General features: G+C 38.5%; 1 protein-coding gene across 3 annotated transcripts in view; it reads right to left on the bottom strand.

The window, feature by feature from the left end:
* Positions 1–881: 881 nt before the first annotated feature.
* The window catches only part of si:dkey-192p21.6 (uncharacterized protein LOC565246 homolog), a 25,854-nt gene continuing 1,792 nt past the window's right edge, over positions 882–24,943 (bottom strand). For all 3 annotated transcript variants that reach the window (XM_042010475.1, XM_042010477.1, XM_042010476.1), the window contains 17 exons: positions 24,556–24,650; positions 22,943–23,064; positions 20,836–20,951; positions 19,032–19,101; positions 18,888–18,954; positions 16,284–16,366; positions 13,355–13,431; positions 12,559–12,589; positions 12,293–12,453; positions 10,207–10,319; positions 9,498–9,619; positions 8,798–8,921; positions 8,618–8,704; positions 7,408–7,485; positions 3,927–3,997; positions 2,760–2,872; positions 882–1,238 (listed from right to left, as the gene is read on the bottom strand). In XM_042010475.1, the coding sequence (XP_041866409.1) occupies positions 1,057–1,238; positions 2,760–2,872; positions 3,927–3,997; positions 7,408–7,485; positions 8,618–8,704; positions 8,798–8,921; positions 9,498–9,619; positions 10,207–10,319; positions 12,293–12,453; positions 12,559–12,589; positions 13,355–13,431; positions 16,284–16,366; positions 18,888–18,954; positions 19,032–19,101; positions 20,836–20,951; positions 22,943–23,064; positions 24,556–24,650 (1,712 nt within the window). In that variant the 3' untranslated portion in view covers positions 882–1,056. The remainder of the gene's footprint in view (positions 1,239–2,759; positions 2,873–3,926; positions 3,998–7,407; positions 7,486–8,617; positions 8,705–8,797; positions 8,922–9,497; positions 9,620–10,206; positions 10,320–12,292; positions 12,454–12,558; positions 12,590–13,354; positions 13,432–16,283; positions 16,367–18,887; positions 18,955–19,031; positions 19,102–20,835; positions 20,952–22,942; positions 23,065–24,555; positions 24,651–24,943) is intronic.

Genomic DNA, 24,943 nt, shown 5'->3' with positions numbered 1-24,943 from the left:
AAAGCTATAACAGATTTGAGTCTTGCTTAAGAGGCCAGGGTACACCTACTGGGATTCAAACAACAGTTTCAGCTCAGAAGACAAAACCACTACAGCATTATGCAATGTTATTACATCTGAGGAGGGAGTAATAGGATTTTTTATTTGATTAACTGGTCATTTCATGATGTACACATCACCTGACTTGATGTGGAGGGACGCTGGCCTCAGTTCAATACTGTCATAGATCCATCAGACCAGTATGTGTATATCACTGGACTACATTGTCAATGAAGTGGAAATATTACAATCTAATACAGAAAAAACTTTAATCCAGTAAGTAAGCAGCTTTTAGAGTTAAACTTGTAAAATGTAAAACATCTTAATGACTTGGGCTCTTTAATGGGGCTTGTTTGATGAATAGGATTAGTGTAATTTCCCTGATTTTCTCATACAATGAGTGCAAGAAGTGTCAGTCCCATTAACTCCCTCCTTTGTGACTGTGCATCTTGACCCTTGTTAAAGTACTGTGACTTGGACAGCAGATGGCACACACAGACACACATGATAAGAGGAGTGGCCATGGCAACGGACTCTTAATGACTGGCCTGGTGTGTAGTGGAATCACTTGGCCTAATTTGTTAAGTACCACCTCAGTATATTTGATTTAATCAGTCTATTCTGTGTGCAAAACAAGTGGCATCGAATAAATCATGAGCTGCCCACGCTGACAGCTTAGCAGACGTCTTCTTTAAAGACAAGGCTGCTGGCTTAATGGATTTCATGGATGAAGCTTTTTCAAGCCTTTTCCAGTGTGCTGCAGCTTATTTTGGACCAAAACTTTGAGCACTTTCTCTGAAATGTTTGATTTAGGACAAGAATTAGACTAAAAGGTAACTGAATTCATTCAAACATACTGTTTAATACCAGTAGGTAGGACATAAAAGCCAAGAACAATAAGCCAAAGTCCCAGCTGTTAGAATAATCTATAAAACCTGCAATCATTATTATTGTTTCTTACAGTGTTAAAACGAAATAACAGCATCTAGAAAATAAAGGTTGGACAAATTATCCTTCTTATATTTTGAGGAAAAATTTCTTTCTGTACAGTAAGTAGGCGATGAGCACCCACAAAGCAGTTCCCCATAGGCTTTGTAGTAGAAACTCCCAGTGACTCGCCTGGAAGCGCATTTCCCAGCTGAAAGGGAAGTAGAAACCAAGGAGAGAGTGGCCAACATACACAAAGATGGAGTTCATCCCTGCAGAAGGAGAAGAGAAGGTTACTGAAAAGGATTTCTCAGTTTTAATGCAAATTATTGATCGTTTTACACTCAGATACTATTTTCAGAACTGTGCATTCCTTACTTCGGCTAAAAAGGGCTGAATAAACAATTGTTTTGAGTAAAGCTTCTCCTACAGTCTGACCATGAGGAGGCAAATAACTGAACAAAAACAAAGGTAAATCTTGATACAACGATACAAACTTTACAACACAACACATTTCTTCTATTCATTTCCCAATCTGTTCATAGTTCCTCTCCTCATTCTTTAGTTCCCAAGGTAACAGGAGTTTAACAAAGGAAAGATCCATATATTTAACTTTAAATCACTGTTTTAAAATACAGTTAATTAGAAACGATTGATGCATCATTGATTCATTGTTATAATACAGCCTACCACTGTATTTTATGATCTCTTCCACATCAGCATTAAAAGGTACTCATGGCAATGTGTTATTACTTTAAATTCCATCCATCCATCCATCCATCCATCCATCCATCCATCCATCCATCCATTTTCTATAACACTTAGTCTAATTTGGGGGGTAGCTGGAGCCTATTCCAATTTACAATTTATATATTGCATCTTACCCCCTTTATTAAAGTTGCATATTAACAAACAGGAAACTTGTCCTATATAATATCTACAATACCATCATTTCTGTTTGTAGAATGTCTTTAATACATTTAGAATTAGTTTAAAGCAAAATGGCTAAAATCCTAAAGGATAAAACCCAAAGTGAAACTAACACTTTTAATACTGAAATTACAGTCAGAGCCTCCCTGTTAAAACTGAGATCCAGTCATGTGTTTGGTATATTTACACTAATACATTTATATTGTAATATAAAATTGTTTGTCCAGAAAGGTGTCTTAGGTCTATTTAAGAACAAAATTAAGAACAGTAACACAACCTGGAAACATGTCACGTGATAAGCATGTACATGTGCAGAGACCAGGGAGTTGCTTGTTAGTTGTGAAAAAAAAAATCATTGCCTTTAAACAGTCAAAACAGTTGGAAAAGAGTTAGATCTACTTGGATGGAGTTTTCTTAAAGTCTTATAGTCTGTGACATATATATTTTTCTTTATCTTGTAAATAAGGTTTAACTGGGTCTGTGCAAGTTGATAAACATCAGTGAAAAAGCAGATGATGTAAACATGTTAGATTATTGCAAAATTGTAAATTTACCTATGTAGTACAAAAAGACAAAAGAAAAAAAAAACATTATAAACAAGAACCCACAAATAGAAATACAATAATAGCATACAGGACTGTTGTCTGTAAGGACATCAACTCTTTCCCACGTTCAGATTTTTTTCTTTGAACGCTCATTGTTTGGTAATAGTCGTGTTATTAGCTATTTCAGACAGGTTAGATTGGAGAGGCATCATTTTTGAAGCAGGGCTAAAATGTTAAAATAAAACATATTCATGAGGAAGCAGGTGAAGGTTTTGATTTCAGCCAAACCGAATGGCTTAGCTCATAGATGAACAGTACCTGGGTATATGAAAGGCTGTCCACCCCACCAGCCTTTGATATCAATGACAAAGTACATGCCTCCGAGCAGCAGGAACGAGAAACAGCCCATACACACCACATAGGACAACGACCTGCAGAAACAGACCATCAGTAACACTTTACAACAACAGCAACATTTACTCAGTCTACGTGGGCATCACCAAAATGTTCAGTTTGGTGTGAACAAGGGTGTAAACACACTCAGTCCATCAATCCACCGCTGCAGATAAATAACACCCTGGGGTCTCGAGCCAATCCAGCAAACTGTTGGACAGTTTGCTCTGAAGCATCAGCAGTGCATCTCTGGCATGTGCCCCGTGGATCTATGCCAGCCAGCCATGTCCCTGTCTGTTCCTAAGTGCAAGAATGTTTGATGAAATATCATCTAATGTAAAATGGTTGCCTCCCAGAGCCTCTTTGCAGCAAGTTTTTTTTTTTTTCATCTCAGCTGAAGTGGGGCCAAAAAAGGACTCTTGGCTGGGAGTTAATTACTTCTAGACATCCAGGCAGGGACTCGTACTCAAGAGCTCAATAACCTGTGCATGATAAACTGCCTATAAAAGCCAGGCAGGTACAGTAATAGCGGAGGATGAGTATGGTGTTAGTGCGGGCCCCTGAGGAACATCATGAGAAATTTGCTTACACATCACAGATGTAATGGTATTCTTCCTGCTGCAACGTTAAAACGATTCACATCATTTTAAAGGGGGAATGTGGGGGAGGAACATAGTCAGAAAGTAATCTACATCTGTGATAGAAATTGCACCTTTTATAATGTTAAATCATTGTAAGCATTTATCAAGGGGCTTTGTCTTGTTATCCAAAAACTGTGCTGTGGTTATACAGTTACTTTTCCCAGAGCTTAATCTCCTTCCAGCACATAAAGCTGGAAAAAAGTGTAGTAAGTGTTTCTGAGGTGAAGAGGATACAGGATTTTCTATTTTTCTGGAGGAGTGATCATGTTGGACGGATGTATAACCGCTCCATCTCACACTCCCGACTGCCTGGGTGATTATTTACAGTCATAGAGGCTGTTAAAGGTAAGCAAACGCGTGTTTTTGCAGCCTTGATTTGTGCCCGTTGGAAGCCCATCCTTTTCTTTTGTGAGGAAAAGTGGCTGGATTTAGAGGGTCAGGAAGCACTTACCAAAGGTTTTTATTGACAGGTATAAATCCTCCATCTCGTGTGCACTTAGAAAGGATGGCTGCAGAGATTCCCTGAGGGTGGAAATGAAACAGATTTCAAATCGATGGAGGGCGATAAAGCAATCTGTGTTTGGCTACTACAACGTGAGGCAACAGATAGAAAGTCCAGCAGATTAACCGATTATCTGAGGATCAGATGAGAAAAGGTGTATCAAGTCACGCACACAGTCAGGCGACAAAGGCCAATCTTATCATCCACACCAAAACAACCAGCTGAAAGGCATTAAAATGCAGAGCTAAATAAAAAGCTTGTTGAGGCCCAGCTTTTTGGTCTTTTTCACTCAACATACAGGGAAATGATCTAATGAATTCTACATCATTTATTGTCTCATTCATTCATATTAACATGTGATTTAGGTGCATAAAGAAACATTTGGTGTACCAGAGAGAAACTCAGGGCAGTGTATCAAAATCCAAACACGCTCGTTAGGTGGATATCCATCATGTGTATAGATGACAGAATCAATGGTGTGGAAATAGCCTAGCTGGGGCTGGATTGAGTCTCCAGGCTATCCAGGCGGCAGGATGTGGGATTGGGCTGGTATGTGGGGCAATCGCTCAATTTCAATCTCACACATCTGAAGCCTGATCGTTGAGCTTTAATTAACTGGGGCTGTTGTTTATTATGAGGAAGATGCATGGCTGTCCCAATATCTGTGCGACTTGGAAATCACAAAGTAAGAGAATCTGCAGTGTGAAACCCAGCTTGTCGCTTACGGTATCAACCCTCTCTTGTTCTTTACGAATCAGCTCTGCTAAAGAACGATCCAGTGGTGGAGTGCATGCAGTGTAGAGCCCCCCGCTTCACCGAGGAGACCTGCTAATGTCAAGAACACATGTCTGAAACAAGAGGCCGCTCAGCTCTGCTTCCGGCCTCCAGTGTGAGCTGAAATTGTATTAGTGAATTCAATATCATGAGCAGGCCAATCACTAGAACTAATTTTGCTTTCTGTGTTTTTAGAAAAAAAAAAAAAACTAAATTAAAAGTAGTTTTAACCACTAAAATTACAGTACCAAAGCAACTGTGAATGTAAGAAGCTCATGAGATGATTATAAGCCCTGTTCCTTCTTTGTTTTTGGTCTTTATCTTTTCTTACATCAATAAAAATGGTCTGATCTCTCTCTCAACCACTGCAATGTGAGAAAATCTATTTTATTGTGATTCCCTATTTCAGTTTCATTTTATGTTGTATTGATCCATCTCACTGCACTGTAGGATCTTGAATATGTCATCTCCAGCATCCTAATCTTGAGAAGGATCCACGTAATCTCTGACATGTTAACTGCTACACCATGAGATACAGTGGAAAAACATAAAGCCTAATATTTATTCATTAAATCGCATGTTACTTTATCACTCTGTGCCTCTGGGAGAAGCCAAATGGACCTAATTTATTTCACCTCCCTCCAGCCACTCACTACACAATGACAGTCAATAAGATTCAACACCAGAAGACATAATGGAGGAGATTTGTCATTTAAGAATTGAGGTTAATGAAATTAAATTCTTACAATAGAATTTCAATTGATTCTTCTGCGTATAAGCAGGATTTTATCCAAATTTAGGAATTCAAACTGCTCTTTCTTTGTGCTGTAGGAACCTCCAACATTTAATTATGCACATTATGAATGATAAACATACATGTGAATGATCAGCATGTTACAGCAGTGTGCTACTAGGCTCATGTTAACATTTAGGTCAAAGAACTGCTGGGCCTAAATCTACCCAGTCAGCAGAGTAAAAATGTCTGTAAACCCCCAGAGGGTTTACACTTCTAGTCTCTTGTATTGTCACACACACACACACACACACACACACACACACACACACACACACACACACACACACACACACACACACACACACACACACACACACACACACACATATATATACATATGTGTGTGTGTTGTTTTTGTTGTTGTTTTTATTTACTTATGCTCTCTATCACTAATTGGTTAGGTTTAGGTACCAAAATACATTGTTTAGGATTAGGCAAGGACTGTGGTTTGGTGTAAAAAGCAAAATTCAAAATCTTGTATATTACTAAGATGCAACAAGGAGGGACAGAAGGGAGGAGGAATGTTGTGATTTTACACATGTGTGGTTTTTAAAAACAGAGCCTAAAAGAGATGTTGGCATGGTTTTAAATTCTGATTCTTTGCATACTTAAGTTTTAAGATGGTTTTTAGATAGTATAGACCAGCTGAAAAAACATTAATGGTGTTGACTTTTAATCCCACTGGGATATCGCACCTGATATTAGATTTTATAAAAAGCTTCTTGACTTGTCAAACCTTCCTTAAATGAAGAACCTTCAGTCTGGTTTCAGCACAGACCAGATAAATAAACCATATTCAGTTAAACATAACAGTTTAGACTCTACAACCGGATGTCCAAAGTTTTACAAAAAGCACAGAAATACACAAAGACTACACAAGACCAATGTATTCCTGCCTCTTTTTTGTTTTTGCTCTGTCTGAGTCTACCCTTCTTTTCATCCTGCACAGTTTGATTTCAAAGCCTGGGTGATGAAGACAGCTCCTCCAGCTCCATCATCGCTCCCGGTCACAGGGCCGCCAGTTCAGGATGTCTCTCTCCACAGTGAACAGGCTCCCACCAACCCTGTTTTACAAACGAGCTACATCTCTGCAGCATGACAATAAATGTACAAAACAGTAGCCGAGCACAGTTCTACACAGCCTGGCCTTTCTACATGGCTGCCTCCTTGTCTTGTTAGAATCAACTAACAGCCTCCTGTCACAGGTTTAGAAATGCAAAACACGTCATCTCCTGTAACACTTGCCTTCTCCCTGGGGGACATAGTCCCCCTCTAAATGAAACAAAAGTCCAGCTTGGCTCTTTTTGTGTTTTCAGACCACCCAGAAACTAATACAACCTCAAAAACTTTATCCAAACAGATTTAACTTATTATCCTATATATAAATTAACTTCTTATCTAATGAAAACCTGCATGTTTTGTCTGTTTCCAGACTTTTTGCTTACAAGTACCTGAACTGATCATGCTCTTCTTGCATAAGACTGTAAATAATATGCTGAATTCTTATAATCTAAAACCACATGTGAGGCACAGAGAGGCAATGAGACACAGCGTGTATCCCCCTGAGGAGCTGGATACCCATGTCTTCCCGGAAACACAGCCACACATGGATGTTGTTTAATTGTACTGAAATTGCACACATGCTCTCTGCTAAGTCCTGCTAATGAATGGTTTCGGCAGCTATGACTAATACCCAATTTGCTGGAAAACACAAAGCAGTGTCTATACCTGCAATGTGGAGTAAAACACCGCTCAGATATGAGTTGTAGTGGTAAGACAATGTTTTAGGAGATTTGTTGCCTTGCTTTTAAATGATCAGTTAATTTTTACATTTATTTATTACCACATGGTGCAACGTACCAGGATGATGGCCCACACAAGGTATCGACAGAGGATGTGGACGTTCTTCTTCTTGTAGAAAATGATAATCTTCCCTGCCTGTGGAAAAACAAGTAGAGATTATCTCAGACACGACAACTGAATTCACTTATACAGTTAATGAGAAATACCACATAAACACCAACACCCTGTGCGCCTGGGCATTTGGCCTTGGGTAACCAAATAGTCCTGGGATGTAGCTGTCGATGGCGTGTCCCTGATGTGGCGGTCATATTTCTCCTATCCCGTGCAGCCAGATGTGGCATGTGAGTCATCTGCAGCCTCTTGATTAATTTGGTGATGATGAATATGTTTCAGCTGACAACATTAGCATGGACAAACACAGAAGAGGGCAGCAGACACCTGGTGTGTTGTCTGAAACCTGCTGACTGAAGGGCTCACAGCTAACCGCCCACCGGGAATTAAGCAATGTGGTTGCCTTTGCATGACAACTTCCCACAGCCCAAATGGCTATAAATGACACTATCGCCATTAGAGACTCAGGTGGAAAGCTCTCTACTCACTTTCTAACAAAATTATGTTGACAAAAGAAGACCGCTGTGCTCTTACAGAGAGGCAGGAAATTCACATTTACTAAACACAAAGTTAAATGTTTAACATTTTAAAGGAAAGGCTATTTAAATGCATATTTTCTATTACTACCACTGTAAAGGATGCACTGGACAAGGTGATATCTGTTGGAATAAAAGAGGCTACACAATGACACATAGGGGACAGTTCACTCCATTCACCGGCCACTTTATTAGTTACAATTATATATTATATAATACATGTTGTATGTCATTGTTCATCTGAAGTTGTATTCACCTCATTATAAGACTTCTTCACAGAACTGTAGCACCTATACTGCTTGTATTGGTAAAATAATCAAGTTTTTTTTTGTTTTGTTTTTTAAGTCTCTTTGTTTTACAGTATTGCTCCTTGAGGTGACTATTCTTGTTTGTACCTGGTTTCATTTTATTGTCAAAATGATATTTTGGTGGTAATTTAGCATGAAAGCCTCCAACAATGTTTAGGCATTTAGGTTATTCTAGTACAATATAGATGAAAACGTATTATTCTTACTATTCTATAATCAATATTAATTGATAATAAAACTGGTATTTCACAATTCAAAGATACACTTTTGCCACCTTCTGAGTCCTATAGGGGAATAAATGATCAAGCTTACCTGCATCCCCAGAAATCCCATTACAATGGAGTTGATTGTACCCAAAACCCCCTCAGGGTCAAAGGGCTGCACAGTGTGATACATTTCCTGGAAAAACACACAGCAGAAAACCAGCACTTTACCCACCGCATTTTTTTTGTACATAAAGACAATCTACTAGTACATAAAACACACACTTACTTTGCAAGTGGGGTATCTGTACATGTTATCTCCAAAGATCCATTGATCAATGTATCCTGCTGCACCTCCAGTGCAGTCTGGGTAAAGGCCGTCATCACCAATTCCACCAGGTCCCAAATACCCTCTGATAACAAATCTGATTATTATGTTCTAAATATCATCATAACAAAAGATTAACCCCCCCCCCCCCCAAAAAAAAAAAACCAGAGGAATAAAAACATATTTTGCCAAAGAAATCCAAGTCTTCTAATAGGAAGGATCACCTCACAAATCCTCACATTCCAATAAAAACTAATAAAAATAAAGTTGTGAGCACATGCTATTATTTTAACCACAATATTGTAAATCTGATGCCATGCAGGGTCATAGATATGGTAACAAAAACAACTGGACAAGGAGCAAGAAACAGAACAAAACAAGGAAGATAGATCCTCTGCCTCCCCTCCTCTTATTGCACATGACAGACTGAGATTGGCTAATTATACTGTCTGAAGCTTCCACCACAGGCCCATAAATCACAGTGGTTCATAACACCTGCAACACAAGGTGCACAGTAACACCTCTGCTGCGCAGCAAGCCGATAGAAATTATCTTAGCATGCAGAAGTGGATGAAACATGTTCTTTTTTATGTGCATGTGTTGATGGGTAAATGAGCAGACTACACTTGAGAAGTTATATAGGAGCATCGTTTGGACTTACGTGGGACAGTTGGGTATGGGCATGAGGAAAGTGATGCACAGCCACAAAATCTCAAGCAGGATAATAATCAGCCATTGTGGCCAGTAAAGAAAGACATCCTGGACAGGATTCCACCAGTGATGCTGCAGACATTGAGGTTTACATGTTTACACTTTTTACATAAAAAATTTGTTTGGCTGGAGTTTGATTTTCTTCTTTGCAGCTTTAATGAGAACAGTGTTGATCTGTCTGATTCAATTAAGTGATGTTTCATGTTTTAAAGAACCAATCACTTAAGCCTGACCAAAGGCGAGACTTTAAACAAATTGTAAAATAAATAAATAATTAGCAAAAATATTTTTTGTGTATTTATTTCTATATGTCAGATTTATTGTAGCGCATTATTTTCTTCTTAATGTATCCACCAAGCATGCTAAGGAGCTGTTAGCACAGCAGCTAACACGATAAGAATATGTAAGATGATGCTAAGAAGATGTGATTTTTAGCATCCTCACAACATTTTAATGTCATGCTAATAGCATTTTTGTCTTGTGTGTGTGTGTGTGTGTGTGTGTGTGTCGGGGGGGGGGGGGGGGGTGCATCAGTGGAAGAGCTGTTAGCATGTCTTTAGATTATTTGGTCTAGTAAAATGTGCTGCCTCAGGTTTGACCTCTTTAGTGTCTTTTTGTGTGTAATGACTGATGAAAGTGAACTTGACAGAAGAGCTCACCACTCTCAATGGGATTTCTTTCTGGCCCCAGAAAGTCTGAAGGAGAGACAGAACAAAATAGGTGAAGCCCAGACGCTGCAGAACTCCAGGGATCCTAAGCCAGGACCAGGACACTGGAACACAGTTAGCAACATGCAGGGTAAACACAACACTGAAGTGCACACTGACATACCCTCATACAGTATTTGAAAACTACTTGAACTTGTACCGGCTTGACCTGCTAATATATAGGGAAGCTGTGTCTGCAGATTTAAGCAATTAGGAATCTTCTCCATTGCCCCACTGCTTCCTCCATGTCCTACAGGAGGGTGATAGACAGCTTGAGGCCCAGGGTGGTGGTATCAGCCCTATATGGAAATGTCAAGAATGTGGCAGTCTAATCAAAGATTCCCAGTTATCTGTTGGTCTCGACAAATTGGGATGGATCAGAATGGCTGCTGTTTGAGAGATTGATGGTAATCTACACATTAGTTAATTGAAAACCTCTTTGTCACACAAAGTGCTGTAAAAACAATATGATCCTGATCATTGATCCAGTCAAATCAAATAAGAGGCGGAAATGTCTCCGTTCACAGGAAAAGAGGAAGCTTTTACTAATGACACTTTAGTTAAATCTGCAGGTTACACACCCACAAAGATAATTTATTGTTCTGTCCTATCATGAGCTTGTAACCTAACTACACTAATAAGGTGCTCTGCAGCATAACATGTTTGGTCAATTTCTGTTTTGTTTTTTTTTTCTTGGCAAACATGACACCCCCTTTTAATGTTTAATATCATGTCAGTGAAAACTTTGCTGCCTGCTTCAAATGTCTGAGCACTCTCAGTGACAGATGCCAACAGAACTGAAAAATCCTCCAGAAAGTAGAACAAACTCAGGCAATTCAGCTCCAAAGGTTTAAAGCACACCATCTGTAGTAATTTTAATCTCATTTATCTTTCACAAACAGTAAAAAAAAGATCCTCACACTTCAAAAAAGAATATTTCATAAATGATTGATTTCTATGTTTTAAGTTGAATTAACAACCAAATTTCTCCAGTTTCTCTAACATGTGTTTCTATAACTCACTCTCAAATTAATCATTTTGAGGCCATTGCTTATTATTGTCTATTGCTAGTTTTCTAAACCAACAAAACACTGTTTAAAACAGAGGGGAAACTGATTTTAAGGTCTCAGTTTGACACTCTTTTGACAGTTTCATGAACATTTAACCACAGCTAGATTTATTTGAAGTGACTCATGTGACAGACAAAGTTTAACACCTTTTTCTCTCCAATCTGACATTGAAAGGGTTTAGCAAATCAAGCTGATGTGACTCCATTCTCTTATTAGATCAAACCCAGGGACTGAAAAGCAGAGGCCGTCCTTGGAGACAGAGGGCAAAGCTGCAGTTTATGATAAAAGTCACTGCATCGTTATGATCAGCTCCAGCAGCAGAGCCCATCGACAGCAGCTGCATGGAGCTGAAGTGTGTAACTCTATCTGTTTGTAATTGTCCATTACTGCAGTGGCTGTTTTTGCTCAATCTGCTGCTGGTAAACGTCCCCTGGTGCTGGATTTTGAGACTGCACACACAACAATATTTTCGTTAACCCAGTTACACAGACATCCACCCAGGAAAGTCCATTAGCACCAGCGATAGCTAATGTGTGAAGGGCGCCCTGTGCATCCCAAGTGGATGGTGAAACAGGGATTTTCAGCATTACTCTCCTTTGTTAACTCTGACTCAGTCTAAGAGTCAGATTAACATCTTTTTTTATAAAGCAAAGTATGACCATCTATATTTTACTTGGAAGGATTACTAATTAATTTCTAAACTAATTGTTGAAGAAATGACTGAAATATTTAGGGAAAGAAACTGTGTTTGATGTTCCCTAAAACAGCAGCAAAAGTAATTTGTCTACAAGCTTCATTTTACATGTCAACAGGTGGATCAGCACAAAAAAATTCTCCATCTGTTCTCCACTGCTGCACAAGACCTGTCTGTTTTGTGATCAGTTTAATGTAGTGCAAAATACAGAACTATATAGTAAAGATTAAAAAAAAGTAAACAATTTTTTTTGTTCTGCATATTTTGCACATACATGGTCCATCTCTCGGAGAGTAGTTGAGAAAGCAGAACCCGAGCATCACAAGTACGACTGTTCTCCAGGTGATTTTTCGCAGCAGCTGCAGGCGGCCAACTCCCCTCCTCTGCATGGAGTTGAAAGCCAAAACCACTGAAGTCCCAATTATAAACACAAACCTGCCAGACATAACAGTATTACACTATTTACATGGTGCACAATTACATAAAGCAATTTGTGAATAGGACAGGGAAAATTGAATAGTTTTCTTGCACCATACCTACCATGGCATGACGAGATCTGCCACAGTTAGACCTGTGACAAATTCATAAGCACACTAAATAAATACAAAATAATCCACAAATACTTTAATGTCAGAGTTTACATTTCTTGTTCCACTATATTCTTGGTACCTATAACAACACCAGATTAATTAAAGGCTGTTCTTAAAGTGCTGCTTCTGTCATTAAATCTCCATTCTGTAAAGGAGCGATTACTTAAAATCTGAGCTCCTGTGACATGTGGTAGCCTTGCAGCCAAAACGGTATTAACTAATCCATCGCTGAAATCAATACATCCTTGTACATGTAGCAAAGAGCCTATTCAAACATTTTAATTGAGTGTGCCACATAACAATAACATGCATTTTAAGAAAAATATATTGACATATTTGCACTTTTATTGTTTATTTACAAGATGAAATGAAACTTTTTTAAGCAGAGGTGTTATGTTTAAGATCACATCAACATTATCCACTCCTTAAGCCTCCTCCCATCTTTCCCTAAAAGTCGTTCAAACTCTCATCTCTCCTCCTCCTCATTTGCTACCAGTTGCACACCACAACAAACATCTACAAATCATGTATCCGATTTGGCCAATATGAAGAATGGCATGCTGCATGCATGCATGCGTATGTGATTGCATTAATCATAATTAGTGACGACAGGTCAGACTATGCTGCAGACATGATGAGAAGCGTTGCCATTGATTAACAGCTTTAGGCTTTATGTAAGGCACAGACTGTACTGCACAGTCTACTCCTATTTAGTGAATTCATGCATGTCTTGTACTATACTTAACCATTCCAAGGTGCGTGTTGAAAGAACCAGTAGCCTCCTCCACCATAGTTCACAAACACCATCACTGTGAGGGAAAACCTACAATGATGAGCACAGGTTGTAGTACACCACTATCAGTCAGTAAAAATGGGTTTTATTCAGGTACTGTACATTGAATGAGTAAATAAAGAAAATGTGGGCAAAGATATTTTTAAATACACATCATAAATGCAACACACAATTATAATAACAATTTATCCACATTTTTTGCCAGCTCAGCTGTTTTAAACTGATTATAACTGAATATAAACTTCTGAATTAAAGTAAGAGAAGCCAAACAAGATGCTTTTTTTTATTGTGTCACAACTCCAAAAGCATGGTAATGCAACCTAAGCATTATGAATCACTCAGGAAATGAACACTTGTCCTCTGGATCTCCTCAAGCAGCTTTGCTGACTAAAGACTTTGAGCCTAATATAAGATACACTTTATACTTTAGCATCAGCCAACACTGATGAAACCCAGCATACGTGATGAAGTGCCTGACTGATTCAGACACTGGAAGAAAAAAAAAAAAAAACATGTTTGTGCTGCCTGTCAGAAAATGGGCCGGGGGCTATTAAACAACAGAAACCTGCAAAAGAATTCAATCGATGGAGATGCAGCTGTGACAAGTGCTTCAACAACATCAACATATGAATTTATGTTTTCATGTGTTATTTAATAATAAAAAAAAAAGATCATAAGGGGTTTTTTTAAGATAATGGGATTAGGACAGCCTCTAAGAATGAGCCTGTATGATAAGGTGCACTGTATCTACCTCTGCCTCCTCCTGTTTTTCTGCCTGGATTCAATTAAAAGGTGCACCAAAGCCATTACTGCTCTTTTAGCCCCAACCTGCTGATACAAGATTTTAATCGGTCGCTATCATCTCCAAAGGGCTATTAAAGCAGAGTAAACCCTGGTGCATGTGTCTGTGTGCTCTCTCTCTGTCTCTCGCACATTCACACACATATACTCAGAGGCTATCCTTTAAATTTTGACAAACATATCCATTAGTTGCCATAGTAACACAGACAAAGGTTAAATCCTCAGCCAGATGAGACCTGATGAAGATCACAGCAACCTCACAGCTTATTGGCCAACTTTTTAATTAAAAAACCCTCCTGCCTGATTCTAAATAAGAGCTCCATCACACTGCAAATGTCACACACACACACAATAATGGAGGATGCTAATTATGATTAAGATTAATTCGATGGTGAGAAGTGTTTGTAGCATTAGAGTTAACTGAAGTGCTGCAGACTTTTCTCTTGGTTTCTAATTAAGTTAAAGTTGTTCGTATCACTGGCAAACTCTCCACAGAACGTTTTTTCATTTTATCCAAAGTCTTAATTCTTGTCTGGAAATCAGTATCTTTGATTTATAGCTAACAGATTACAAACGGACTTGTCTTTTGTACAGCAGTGGCAGCTGCTTACGACCCACTGATAGACACTTATGGCCTTCTTTGATTTGAGTTGTCAAACATGCATTACTAATTAGAGGATCAACTTGAAACTTTACGACTTTGCAACTGAATGATGGTAGCAAAAGCAAAGTTTATGGACACTTGATCTAGTCAGAATGGATTATAATGTAAGTGGAAATGCCAAGGTTTGTTTTTGTCTTTCTTGTGGTCAAGCATCAGAGCTTAAGACTGGATTGGAAAAAACTTGGATCCCAGTCAAAATAAGGCACAGAGTGATTCAGCCACCTGGTGTTAAATGCAACTCACAATCCTTGGTTTTGCTGTAATGGTTGTTCTGTCTGCTGTATGGCATGGCTAATAACCGGCAGTACAATTTTCAACGGTGGGGAAACTGGTGAAAGGCTTTTAGCAGTGCCTCACAAGATTAAAATTCAAATCCTTTCAGAAAAATTAACGTGCAACTGTACCCCACAGTTCTCTGTATATCATGTCAGTGGAGCCTGAGCAATGATCAGAAAAACCTTTCAGCTGAGAAGGAAAGCCTTTTTGCCTTCAGAAATGCCTCAGCGTTTATGGCAGATGAGTGATGTGTCTGTTCTCTGTAGAAAGTTGTTACTTATCAGCGGTATGGATCGTAAGTCACAAAGCTGAGTGTTAATCTTGTGAGCTGAGTCACAGTTTGATTAAGCGTGTTGCAAGGCATGAGAACTTTCAGTATCACCAAACAGGACATTAATATATGACAAGTATCTGTAACCCGAGAGTGACACTTCAGCTAACAAGATTGAGCAGGACTGCGGCAAGAAGTGAAAGTGAGAGATTAAATCGAAATGTATCTGTTGTGTGAACCTTTGCTAATTCTAATGAAAATGTACTAAAACCTCTAAACTAAATATAAAGGCAGTGTTTTGAATGCAGCACATCTGTTCGGTGGTTTCAGGTGGTTTTTCATCCAAATAGGAGCCCAATCGGAAAGGAAAGGATGCCAATCGTCTGCTGGATGCTGTTTGTGTTCTGCTGGATTTCCTCTTGCTCTCTGCTTTGGCAGGAGATCTGTGGCCATGAGGATGTGTGCTGATATGTTGATGGTATTATTACATCAATTATTTGGCAAGGGGGAGGTCAAAGCCACACCAGCATCCTGTTTCCAGAGAGGCGTGCTTTGTGTCTACCCCCCAGGCCACAATTAAGGCTAGCAGGGAGCCCAGATTCAATCACATGCATCACTCCTGCCCAACAGAAACAGTCTGTTCCAAACCCGAGACGTACTGATATCAGAAATCATGCCCAAAGCTATACCGCCTGATAACAAAAGCTTGGGGGACCATGTGGCCAGACTGTGACCCCTGTATAATTATTCATTACACTGGGCCTGTAGATCTTCATCATGCCTCAGACGGCTCTAAAAAAAATTAGCATGTGAACAAGCAGCATGTGGTGATAGACTGATAAGCAAGATGGTTGTTGATGATTTACATACCCTCGGAAAGTGTCCAGGGAGAGCAGACGTGATGGTTTAGCTTCACCAGTACCATGCGCAGTTTCACGAGCATGTGCATCTTCCTGTAGAAACAACAGCAGGGAGAGTAAATAATGTCAGCACAGATGGGGAACAGGTTTGAACTATTTCTACGCTTCTATGCTTGACAACTTGTGAAAATTATGGAACAATGTGTACATTTAACAATTCATTTGACTATTAAAGTTGATCAAGCAAAATGACGCTTTTCTTTAATTTTTCAACTGTTTACCTGTTCAGCAGTGTGTTCAGTTAGTCCATATCAGTGGCATGAATTTTATTTTACTACAAACCACTGTTCCTGAACTGCCTGAATCACTTCATAATTAAGATTTTCTTAACTATCAACATTTGTGTTCGAATATCTAATCTTGATTCTTGTTCACTATATGAGTCCACCATTTTCTAGCAGCTAGACAAAATGATTTTTTTTCACTATGGAACGTACTACAAACACTTTGTGTGATACATAACTTGTACAGAAGCTGCACACTGCATCAGTTAATGTGGACCATCATGTTGTCCAGTTTAAAGCCTGCATCTATGGAGCTGAGGGTGCTAATGCTAACTAGCCAGCACAAGCTAATGCAAACTATTGCTAACATCTACATCTTGTTAATGTCATTTTTCTATCTTTTAGGAATAAATGAAGCGCAAACAATACACCTCAGTCCTTTCAATATATTATAATGTAGCCCACTTTATAAATAATTGCATGCTAATTACAGCAATGAGAAGTTCTCTTTCAACAATGACTTAATCTGACATATTTAATTGGTTTTCATGGGTAACATGAATTAATTATGTAAGATGATTACAAACATTGCCTACATCACCTTGTAACATGTAGCGCCCTCTCATGATCTAGTTTAGTTATGTTTAGTTATTTGGGTGACAGCATAGACATAATAAAGATGTATTAGTTATAATAAAAATAATACAATTTATTATGTCTATGGGTGACAGCTCCATGCTTCTGTATTTAGGAAACCTAGTTTTTTTTGTTTGTTTGTTTGTTTGTTTGTTTTATTTCAGTTAACCAATCAGATTGGATCTTTTGGGAAAGTGATTTAAAGAGACAGAAGCTGAATTGGAGCAGTTCAGACAGGAGGCTATCGCCGGCGCTGCAGGAATGTACAGTACCAGAAAAAATAAGGTGTTTTACTGGTAACATTCATTCATTCATTCATTCATTCATTCATTCATTCATTCATTCTCTGTACCGCTTCATCCATTAAGTGTTGCAGGGACGCTGGAGCCTAGCTCAGCATTTAGCAGGTGAGAGGCAGGGTACACCCTGGGCAGGTCACTAGTCCATCGCAGGGTTTTACTGATAACACGTTTTTAAAAATTAGAGCAGACCCAATTATACAGTTATGAACCTATAAATAAGACCAAATACAGGTTCTTTAACATATCTGATGTGAATAACAAAACACAACATATTAAGTAGGAAATAAATAAAAGATTTTTGTTGTTTTGCTGCAATTCTTCGTCAGTTTAAAGCCATACTATGTAAACCAGCTAGCTACATACCTTCTATACCGTCTATATTCTGATGTTATGAGCTGAATGTGAATCTGAACCACTGCCTGATCAAAGTTGCATCAAAATCCACAAAGTCCTCTTTTAATTGCTGTGACCCTTCACTATAGGAGTGATTAATTGTAATTATGATTAAAGTTCTTTATTTTGAAGTGGTAGCAATATTTCAGGTTTACTGTGTAACATTTGGGGTTTGGATATTGCAATACTTAAAACTGCCCACAATCATAAACTTACACTTATTTGAAGTGTTTACATAATTGCAATTCTAATGACATGTAAAAATATTGATAAAACTCAAATCTTAAATGTTGCCTGGGTTAAAACTTCTCTAAATAATTTCTTTCCTGGCTCCTTCTCCCCCTCTCTCTGAAGTCAGTATTTTGATGACTCTGGCCTGCTGCCCTCTCTGTTGGATTAGCCTGAATTGCTGGCCTCCATGAAGCAGTTTAAAGCACCAGAGCAGGAAGACACCAGCACTAATATGTCATGATGGATCTGCGTACCACCCAGACAGCATATGGAAGCCAGAGACATCTTGGTTAGTAGAATAAGAGGAGCTATTCATGTTCACCAAAAATACACAGAAGCTCTTGCCATGCAGCAAGATGATTGGATGGATACAATTCTCTACCGCTTCCATGTAAGTCTGCTGTACAACTGGCTCTGCCAACATTTGTATCAATCATTGCATTAGTGTCTCCCAAACGTCTTGATGACTGGAGTCTCAGTGCAATTTCAGTATGCATCTCAGGCTGCATATGGTCCAGTGAAAATAATGCAATGTAACTTTTGGATCAAAGCAATGCTTATTCTGATTACAAAAGAACATACAGTCAATCTTTTTGTGCAGTGCAAAAAGCAAAAACTGGGTCATTAATAAGCATTTTTACACATCTGAGTATTAATTAATGAATGAATTTATGATTGATCTAAAACTAACCAATTAAATTCAACATCTGTGCCATCTAATTCCAGTTATTAATTCAGTGCATTCATTGGAAGAAATATGTTACTTACATTATCCACAGAGTACTTTTCGCCTCGGCAGCAAATCGTTTTAATAAATGTTAATGTACAGCGCTTCCTGTAAAAAGATTGGCAGAGTAATCAGAGCAGGGAGGTATTTTTTTCCAAGGATGATGTATAAAAATGTGTGGTTACCTGTAGATGTAGGGCACCATAACAAATAAGAGAGCAGTTAAAGCCATCAGGAGAGCTGCCACCAGAAGAGCTAAAAAAAAAAAAAAAAGATAAGGAAACATTTGCAAATGGGAACCGTGTAATCAATCTGTACCACTCAATGTCTAGTCAAGAGCTTTTTACTGTACATCTACCTCAGAGTTAGAAATGAATGGGCATAAAAGCACTGACAGTCCAAACTGTCTGCTTTACTGCTCCTGGACTCTCCAGTGTCTCTCTGTCAGTCAACTCATGTCAAAGGTGATCCCTCAAGTGACAAACAAAGAACTTAATGGGAAAAAATCCTGGTTGATCCATCAAAGAGCAACCAGTCTAGGCAATCTGACCCTACAGGCATCCAAAGTGGAAAATGTAAGGCAACAATGTAGAAAGTAAAACAAATACACTCAGAACAAGCCAGACTGCAAAATAAAAAGGGTCATGGTGCAAGTTTATAGTGGAAGAGGGCCTGGATTTATTTTATTTCCTAAAAAAAAAAAAAAGAACTTTTAAACAGATAAAAAAAACTACTAAAAATGACTGAAAGGTAAAAAAAAAAAAAAAAAAAAAAAGTGTGTCATGTATTCCAGCTCTCATCACTAACCGCACTGAGAAACTGGTGAATCATCTTACAGCTCAGCATTTGATTATAAAGCAATAACAGAAAGGCTCTGGAGTTATCAGAATGGTCTCTTTGCATCAAAGCACAGGCAATACAGGGAACGTACGCACAGCGTTTCTCTTTGGTGGAAAAACAAACAAAAAGAAGCCATTTTTAAACAGCTGAAACCACACTGGGACATCCACTCTCAACAAAGAGTAGTCACTTAATCGCCTCGGAAAAGTCACGGCATGACCGACATCCATTCATTAAGCACCATAAAGCTCTCACTGCATAAAGTGCCTGCTCAGTCCATTTCTGTAGATGGAAGCATTTGAAATAACTCAATTAAGCCATGTATGTATGAATGTATGGCTAATTTAAACAAACACTTCATGCTATTAATACTGTGGGTTTCTGCATCTGAATTAAAGGGCTCAGCAGGTGACTTGTGGTATGTGTTACAAAGCAGAATACAGTACTAACTTGATTAAAGGGTGCATCTGATAGCAGCAGCACTGAAACACATGCTTGAAGAACCCAGCGAATGGCCTTACAAAGCTCTGCGGCCAATCAATCTGAGCCACCAGAGCAAGCTTTGAAATTTCCCAACAGGGCATCTCTTACCTGTCTTTGGAGCTGCTGACCAGACCATTACTTAAGCTGAGCAAGTCCTATGGGGAGTTTGCATAATCACTAGTCTGTGGAGCTAATGGAAGCTCATCATACTGTGAGAGGTGCAGTCACACTGACCAGAACAGATAATGGCTACTTGGCCCTAAAAGTCTGATCTACAACATAATCTGCAATATTGTTAAGTAGAGTGTACATTATGGAGAGAGACGCTTTCAAAATCCCATTATGCCCTAATCCTTCCACACTCCCTAATGTATTAGCAACATCCCTCGACACGCAGAGCCAGACCTTCAAAACAAGCAGAAAAGCTTTTCTTTTATCCCTTTTTAAGAAAGCAAGTCTTATCTGATCAATACACATCATGTCCCATGAGATGGATGAGAATTACAGCTCAGTGGATGTGGATGAGAGAGGAGATGCTCCGCTGTATGGACTCGCTTAAGTAAAGAATGGATCAAAGGCTTGGACTCAGTGTGTCCACTGGTTCTTTGACTATCACTGTGTCTCAGTAAGGCAATTCAAATATATGTATACATGCTTTCTACTTACGAAGGTGTGGATTATTTGGCCTTTTATCCACATAAAGATTGCAGATAGGATTATTGAAGGCCACCGGCATGATCCAAATGGAGTAATGACCGCCTTCCATATATGTCTGATCCCACCTGCATCAACAACAGTGAAATATTTAGACACATTTATATTAGAAAATATTATTTGATCCTCTATTTCCAGAGAGGCATGGTACTGTTTTTCTCATTTTCTCAATAATGTTTTATCCTTCACAGTAAAGTTCAGGAGCACCACCTAGTGCCTGCAGACTTAAAGTGCATGTCTTCGTCACCATCTCCAGTTTCAGGCCCCAAAAAAACATGCATTACACAAACGTATTGATCCAGAGTTGGGATGACATACTAGCTATCACTCTGAGTGTTTTTTCAAAGAGGAAAAGGAAATCAATACCTGCACAGCCTGGTTAGAGACCTCAGCATTGATTTAAAAGGACAAAGACTGGACCTCTGAGAGGGCAAAGACAGCAACAGAGGCTTGTCATGTAGCAGCAAAATCCCTGATACCATGTTTACAGGTGACCCCTAAAATGGAAAGTTCTGCTATGTCAGATCTGACTAGTCATAAACTTGAACAATCTGCTCCTGGTAACATTTCCAGTGATGCGTCTGGAGGACACGTGACTTTCCAGTTTTAATGAGCCCTTTTCATCAATATCAGAATGTCAGGTCTTATTAACCCCAAAAAGGCTCCTGATCGATACCCGGCGAGGTGGTTTAAGGAGGGGCATCACTCAGGTCCAGAAAGCAGGTCATGATGACTCCCACAGTCTTGTAAATAATCTTACTGACTGCTGACGCAATCATTGGATGCCATCACACTGCATTATGTTTAAAGACAAGAGAAATCCACTCCCCTCTGTTAATATAGGCAAACAAGATGAGAATCAGGTTGTTTTCTCCTTTTGTTTCTGGTTAAGTCCCAACAGCTGGGACAAAATTGTCTAGCTATGTAATTACTCTGGACGGCATTAATTTGGCTTCCTGAACTACAGTGAGGAACCTTGGAGTTAATTTTGACCTGTGACTTACAGATAAAACAGGTTTCTAGAACCACTTTTGAAATAATGCTAAAATTAGGGAGATCCTGTCACATAGCGATGAAGGAAAAACTAGTCTACGCTTTTGTTACTTCAAGATTGGTCTGTTGCAGTTCCTTATTATTGGGCTGTCCCAAATATGCTCTGAAAATTTTCCAGGTGACCCAAAATGCTGCAGCAAAGGTTCTGATGAAAACTAGCAGGAGAGATCATATTTCTTTAGTTGTAGCCTCTCGTCATTGGCTCCCTGTTAAATCTAAGATAGAATTTAAATTCTTCTCCTCACATATAAAGCTCTCCATGACCCAGCTCCATTGTATGTCAAAGATCACATTATTCCATATATCCCCAGCAGAGCACTTCACTCTGAGACTGCAGGTTTACTTGTGATTTCAAGAGTCTCTAAGAGTTGAATGGGAGGCAGGGCCTTCTTATGGAACCAGCTCCCAGTTTGGGTTCATGGGCAGACACCCTCTCTACCTTTGTCAGCTTAAAACCTTCCCTTTTGATAAATCTTATAGTTAGAGGGGGTTAGTCATCCTTTAGTTATGCTGCCTTAGGCTTAGACTGCTGAGGGACATCCCATGATGCACTAAGGTCGTTCTTCCCTTTTTGTCCTTCTGCTCTTTAATTTCCAGAATAAACTTATGACAGCATCGGCATCATAAACTTGTATTTAACCACTTTTAGCTGGTCTCCCTAGCTAAAGTGTGTTGGTTTCTTTTTCCTGTTCTACCTGTTCTTTCCACCTCTAACCGGCTGAGGCAGATGGCCACCCTCACTGAGCCAGGTACTGCCGGAAATTTTTCCTACCTGTTAATAGGGAGTTTTCTCCTTTCCACTGTCCTCCGTCGCCCCGTGCATTGCACAGGATGGGGGATTAAATTGAAATCAAGATTCAATGCAGTTCACTGGTTTTCCTCAGCTAGGCTATTATTTATAATGAACTGGCTTGAAGGGATTTGTCTGTAAAGTTGTTGTTGTGAATTGGTGCTATACAAATAAAGCTGAATTGAACTAAATTGATTTGAGAATTAATCTTGTTACCTGCACAGAGTTTTATTCCTGGTTTGTGATTCCACCTGAATCGTCAGAGTGAATTTAGTGCTGATTTGTGCTGATGCATTTTTGTTGTTGGGCTTTAGAGAGACCAGAGGCTGGTATACACACTGAAAACAAAAAAACAAAACAGCTCAAATAGTCATTTAACAAACATCCCACTTTAACTTTTAGGATGGCAAACAGACAAAAATTCACAATCTTGAATCATATCATTGTAGTTGAGTCAAATAAAGATTGAATGTACCATGGAGGGCCTGCAAAATTATTCTCACACTGAATAATAATAGTAGTTTTTCTTTTTATTGTTAAATAATTTACAGATCTGCAAATAGCATTGAAGAAAATAGTAAACAATTCTTTTTAGTAATTCAATCAAGATAAACATATTTTAGAGCGAAAAAAAGAAAATACCCAAATATAATATAATTAAACTTTTTACCTACTAAATAAGTTAGTCAGAGCCATGGTTCACATAAAAGTAGTAAAAGCCATAGAGTCATGGACTTCTCAAACCTTGTTCCAACTCTCAGTTTCCATGAGCTCCTCTAACAGCTGGCTAGAGCTTTTAAAATATCTGATGCCAATAAAGCAAGATCTATAGCAATGCATTTTTAGATGGTTATTTTCTAAGTGCACAAAAGAAATAGCAGGTAACATGAATGGTTGGAGAAAACTTAGAGAACTGTAATATTGTTTAAAAGCCCCAGTTTAACTATTAGAAAAAGGTTCAGGAAGGTGTAGATGTAGAGGTGCATTAATTGCATTGTTCTGCAGTAATACACCCATAAATGATGTGGAAGAGTTACCAGAAATAAGTTTCTTTTCACCCACAACATTTGGGATTAAAAATGTGCAAATTAACATCCAAACAAGTCTGGTGTATTTTAGAGACATGTTTATTAATCTGGCAAAGTTGTTAAGAATATTCTGGCCTCATAAAGAAAAAAGAAAATCTCTCCCAGTACTAAATATGGTGGTGGATTGATTATGCTTTGAGCTTGTGTTGCATTTAGGATTCAATAAAATATCAAGAAATATCAAGAAGAAAATAGTTTTGAAAGCATAAGCTGAAGGTTTGCTTAACCCCCCCCCCCCCCTAAAAAAGAAAAAAACAAACAACAACAACAAACATCTAAACTAGTTCAATTAACTTAAAAAGTAAATGGAAGACAAACTAAAAGTCTCATTTGAAGCCTTTTAGTTGGCTACAAAGACCAAACGTGATGGCCAAACTTAAGCTTCTGAATCTTTCTTCTTTTGTTGTAATTTACAAGTGTGTTACAAGTGTAATTTATAATATCTAATTGTAATTTTTAAAAGTAATTAATCTTTAAATCTTAAAGAAATGTTTGAGATACCTCCTTGAAATCAGATCCTCTTTTTCTCACTTATCTACTGACAGAAGAAACATCTTTGAACAAAGAAAACTCTCACATGCCACAGTGTTCAGACAAGTAAAATGTGACTTCTATCATAGTTACAAATGTGATGTTCATGTGGCCTTTCATTTTTATCTGTGTGTATATATTATTAATTTTATTTAAAACTAAAGGGGATACTGATCCTGTATTGTGTATTGATAACCCTGGAGACCTTACCTTGTAGCAGTAATCTGATGTGTAGAAAACCTGTACTTCTTCCGTCAGCTGGTTATGAAATGTGAGCAAAGCCTGATCCATTTTCAGAAGAGGTCCTGCACGGATTTCAAACACCCCTGATTTATGGCTGGTACACAAATCTTCTTGTACGTCATAAAAACATGATAGCAGAAGGGTGTAACAGATAACTATCACCATCAAGATCATAACCCACTCAATATTATTGACTGAGTTAAGGCTCATTCTCTAATATCTGTTTTTTAATTATAGGGAACCAATCTAGCTAAATAGATTACGATTATTACTATTATTACTGTTATTTTAGTTTATCTTTTTTTAGGTGTTCTTCAGTGGCACTGTGTGTCCCACCATTTATAATGGGATTTTT

Source organism: Melanotaenia boesemani, chromosome 16, assembly GCF_017639745.1.
Source record: "Melanotaenia boesemani isolate fMelBoe1 chromosome 16, fMelBoe1.pri, whole genome shotgun sequence".
NCBI lineage: Eukaryota > Metazoa > Chordata > Actinopteri > Atheriniformes > Melanotaeniidae > Melanotaenia > Melanotaenia boesemani.
This window is presented reverse-complemented; position numbering and strand designations above follow the sequence as displayed.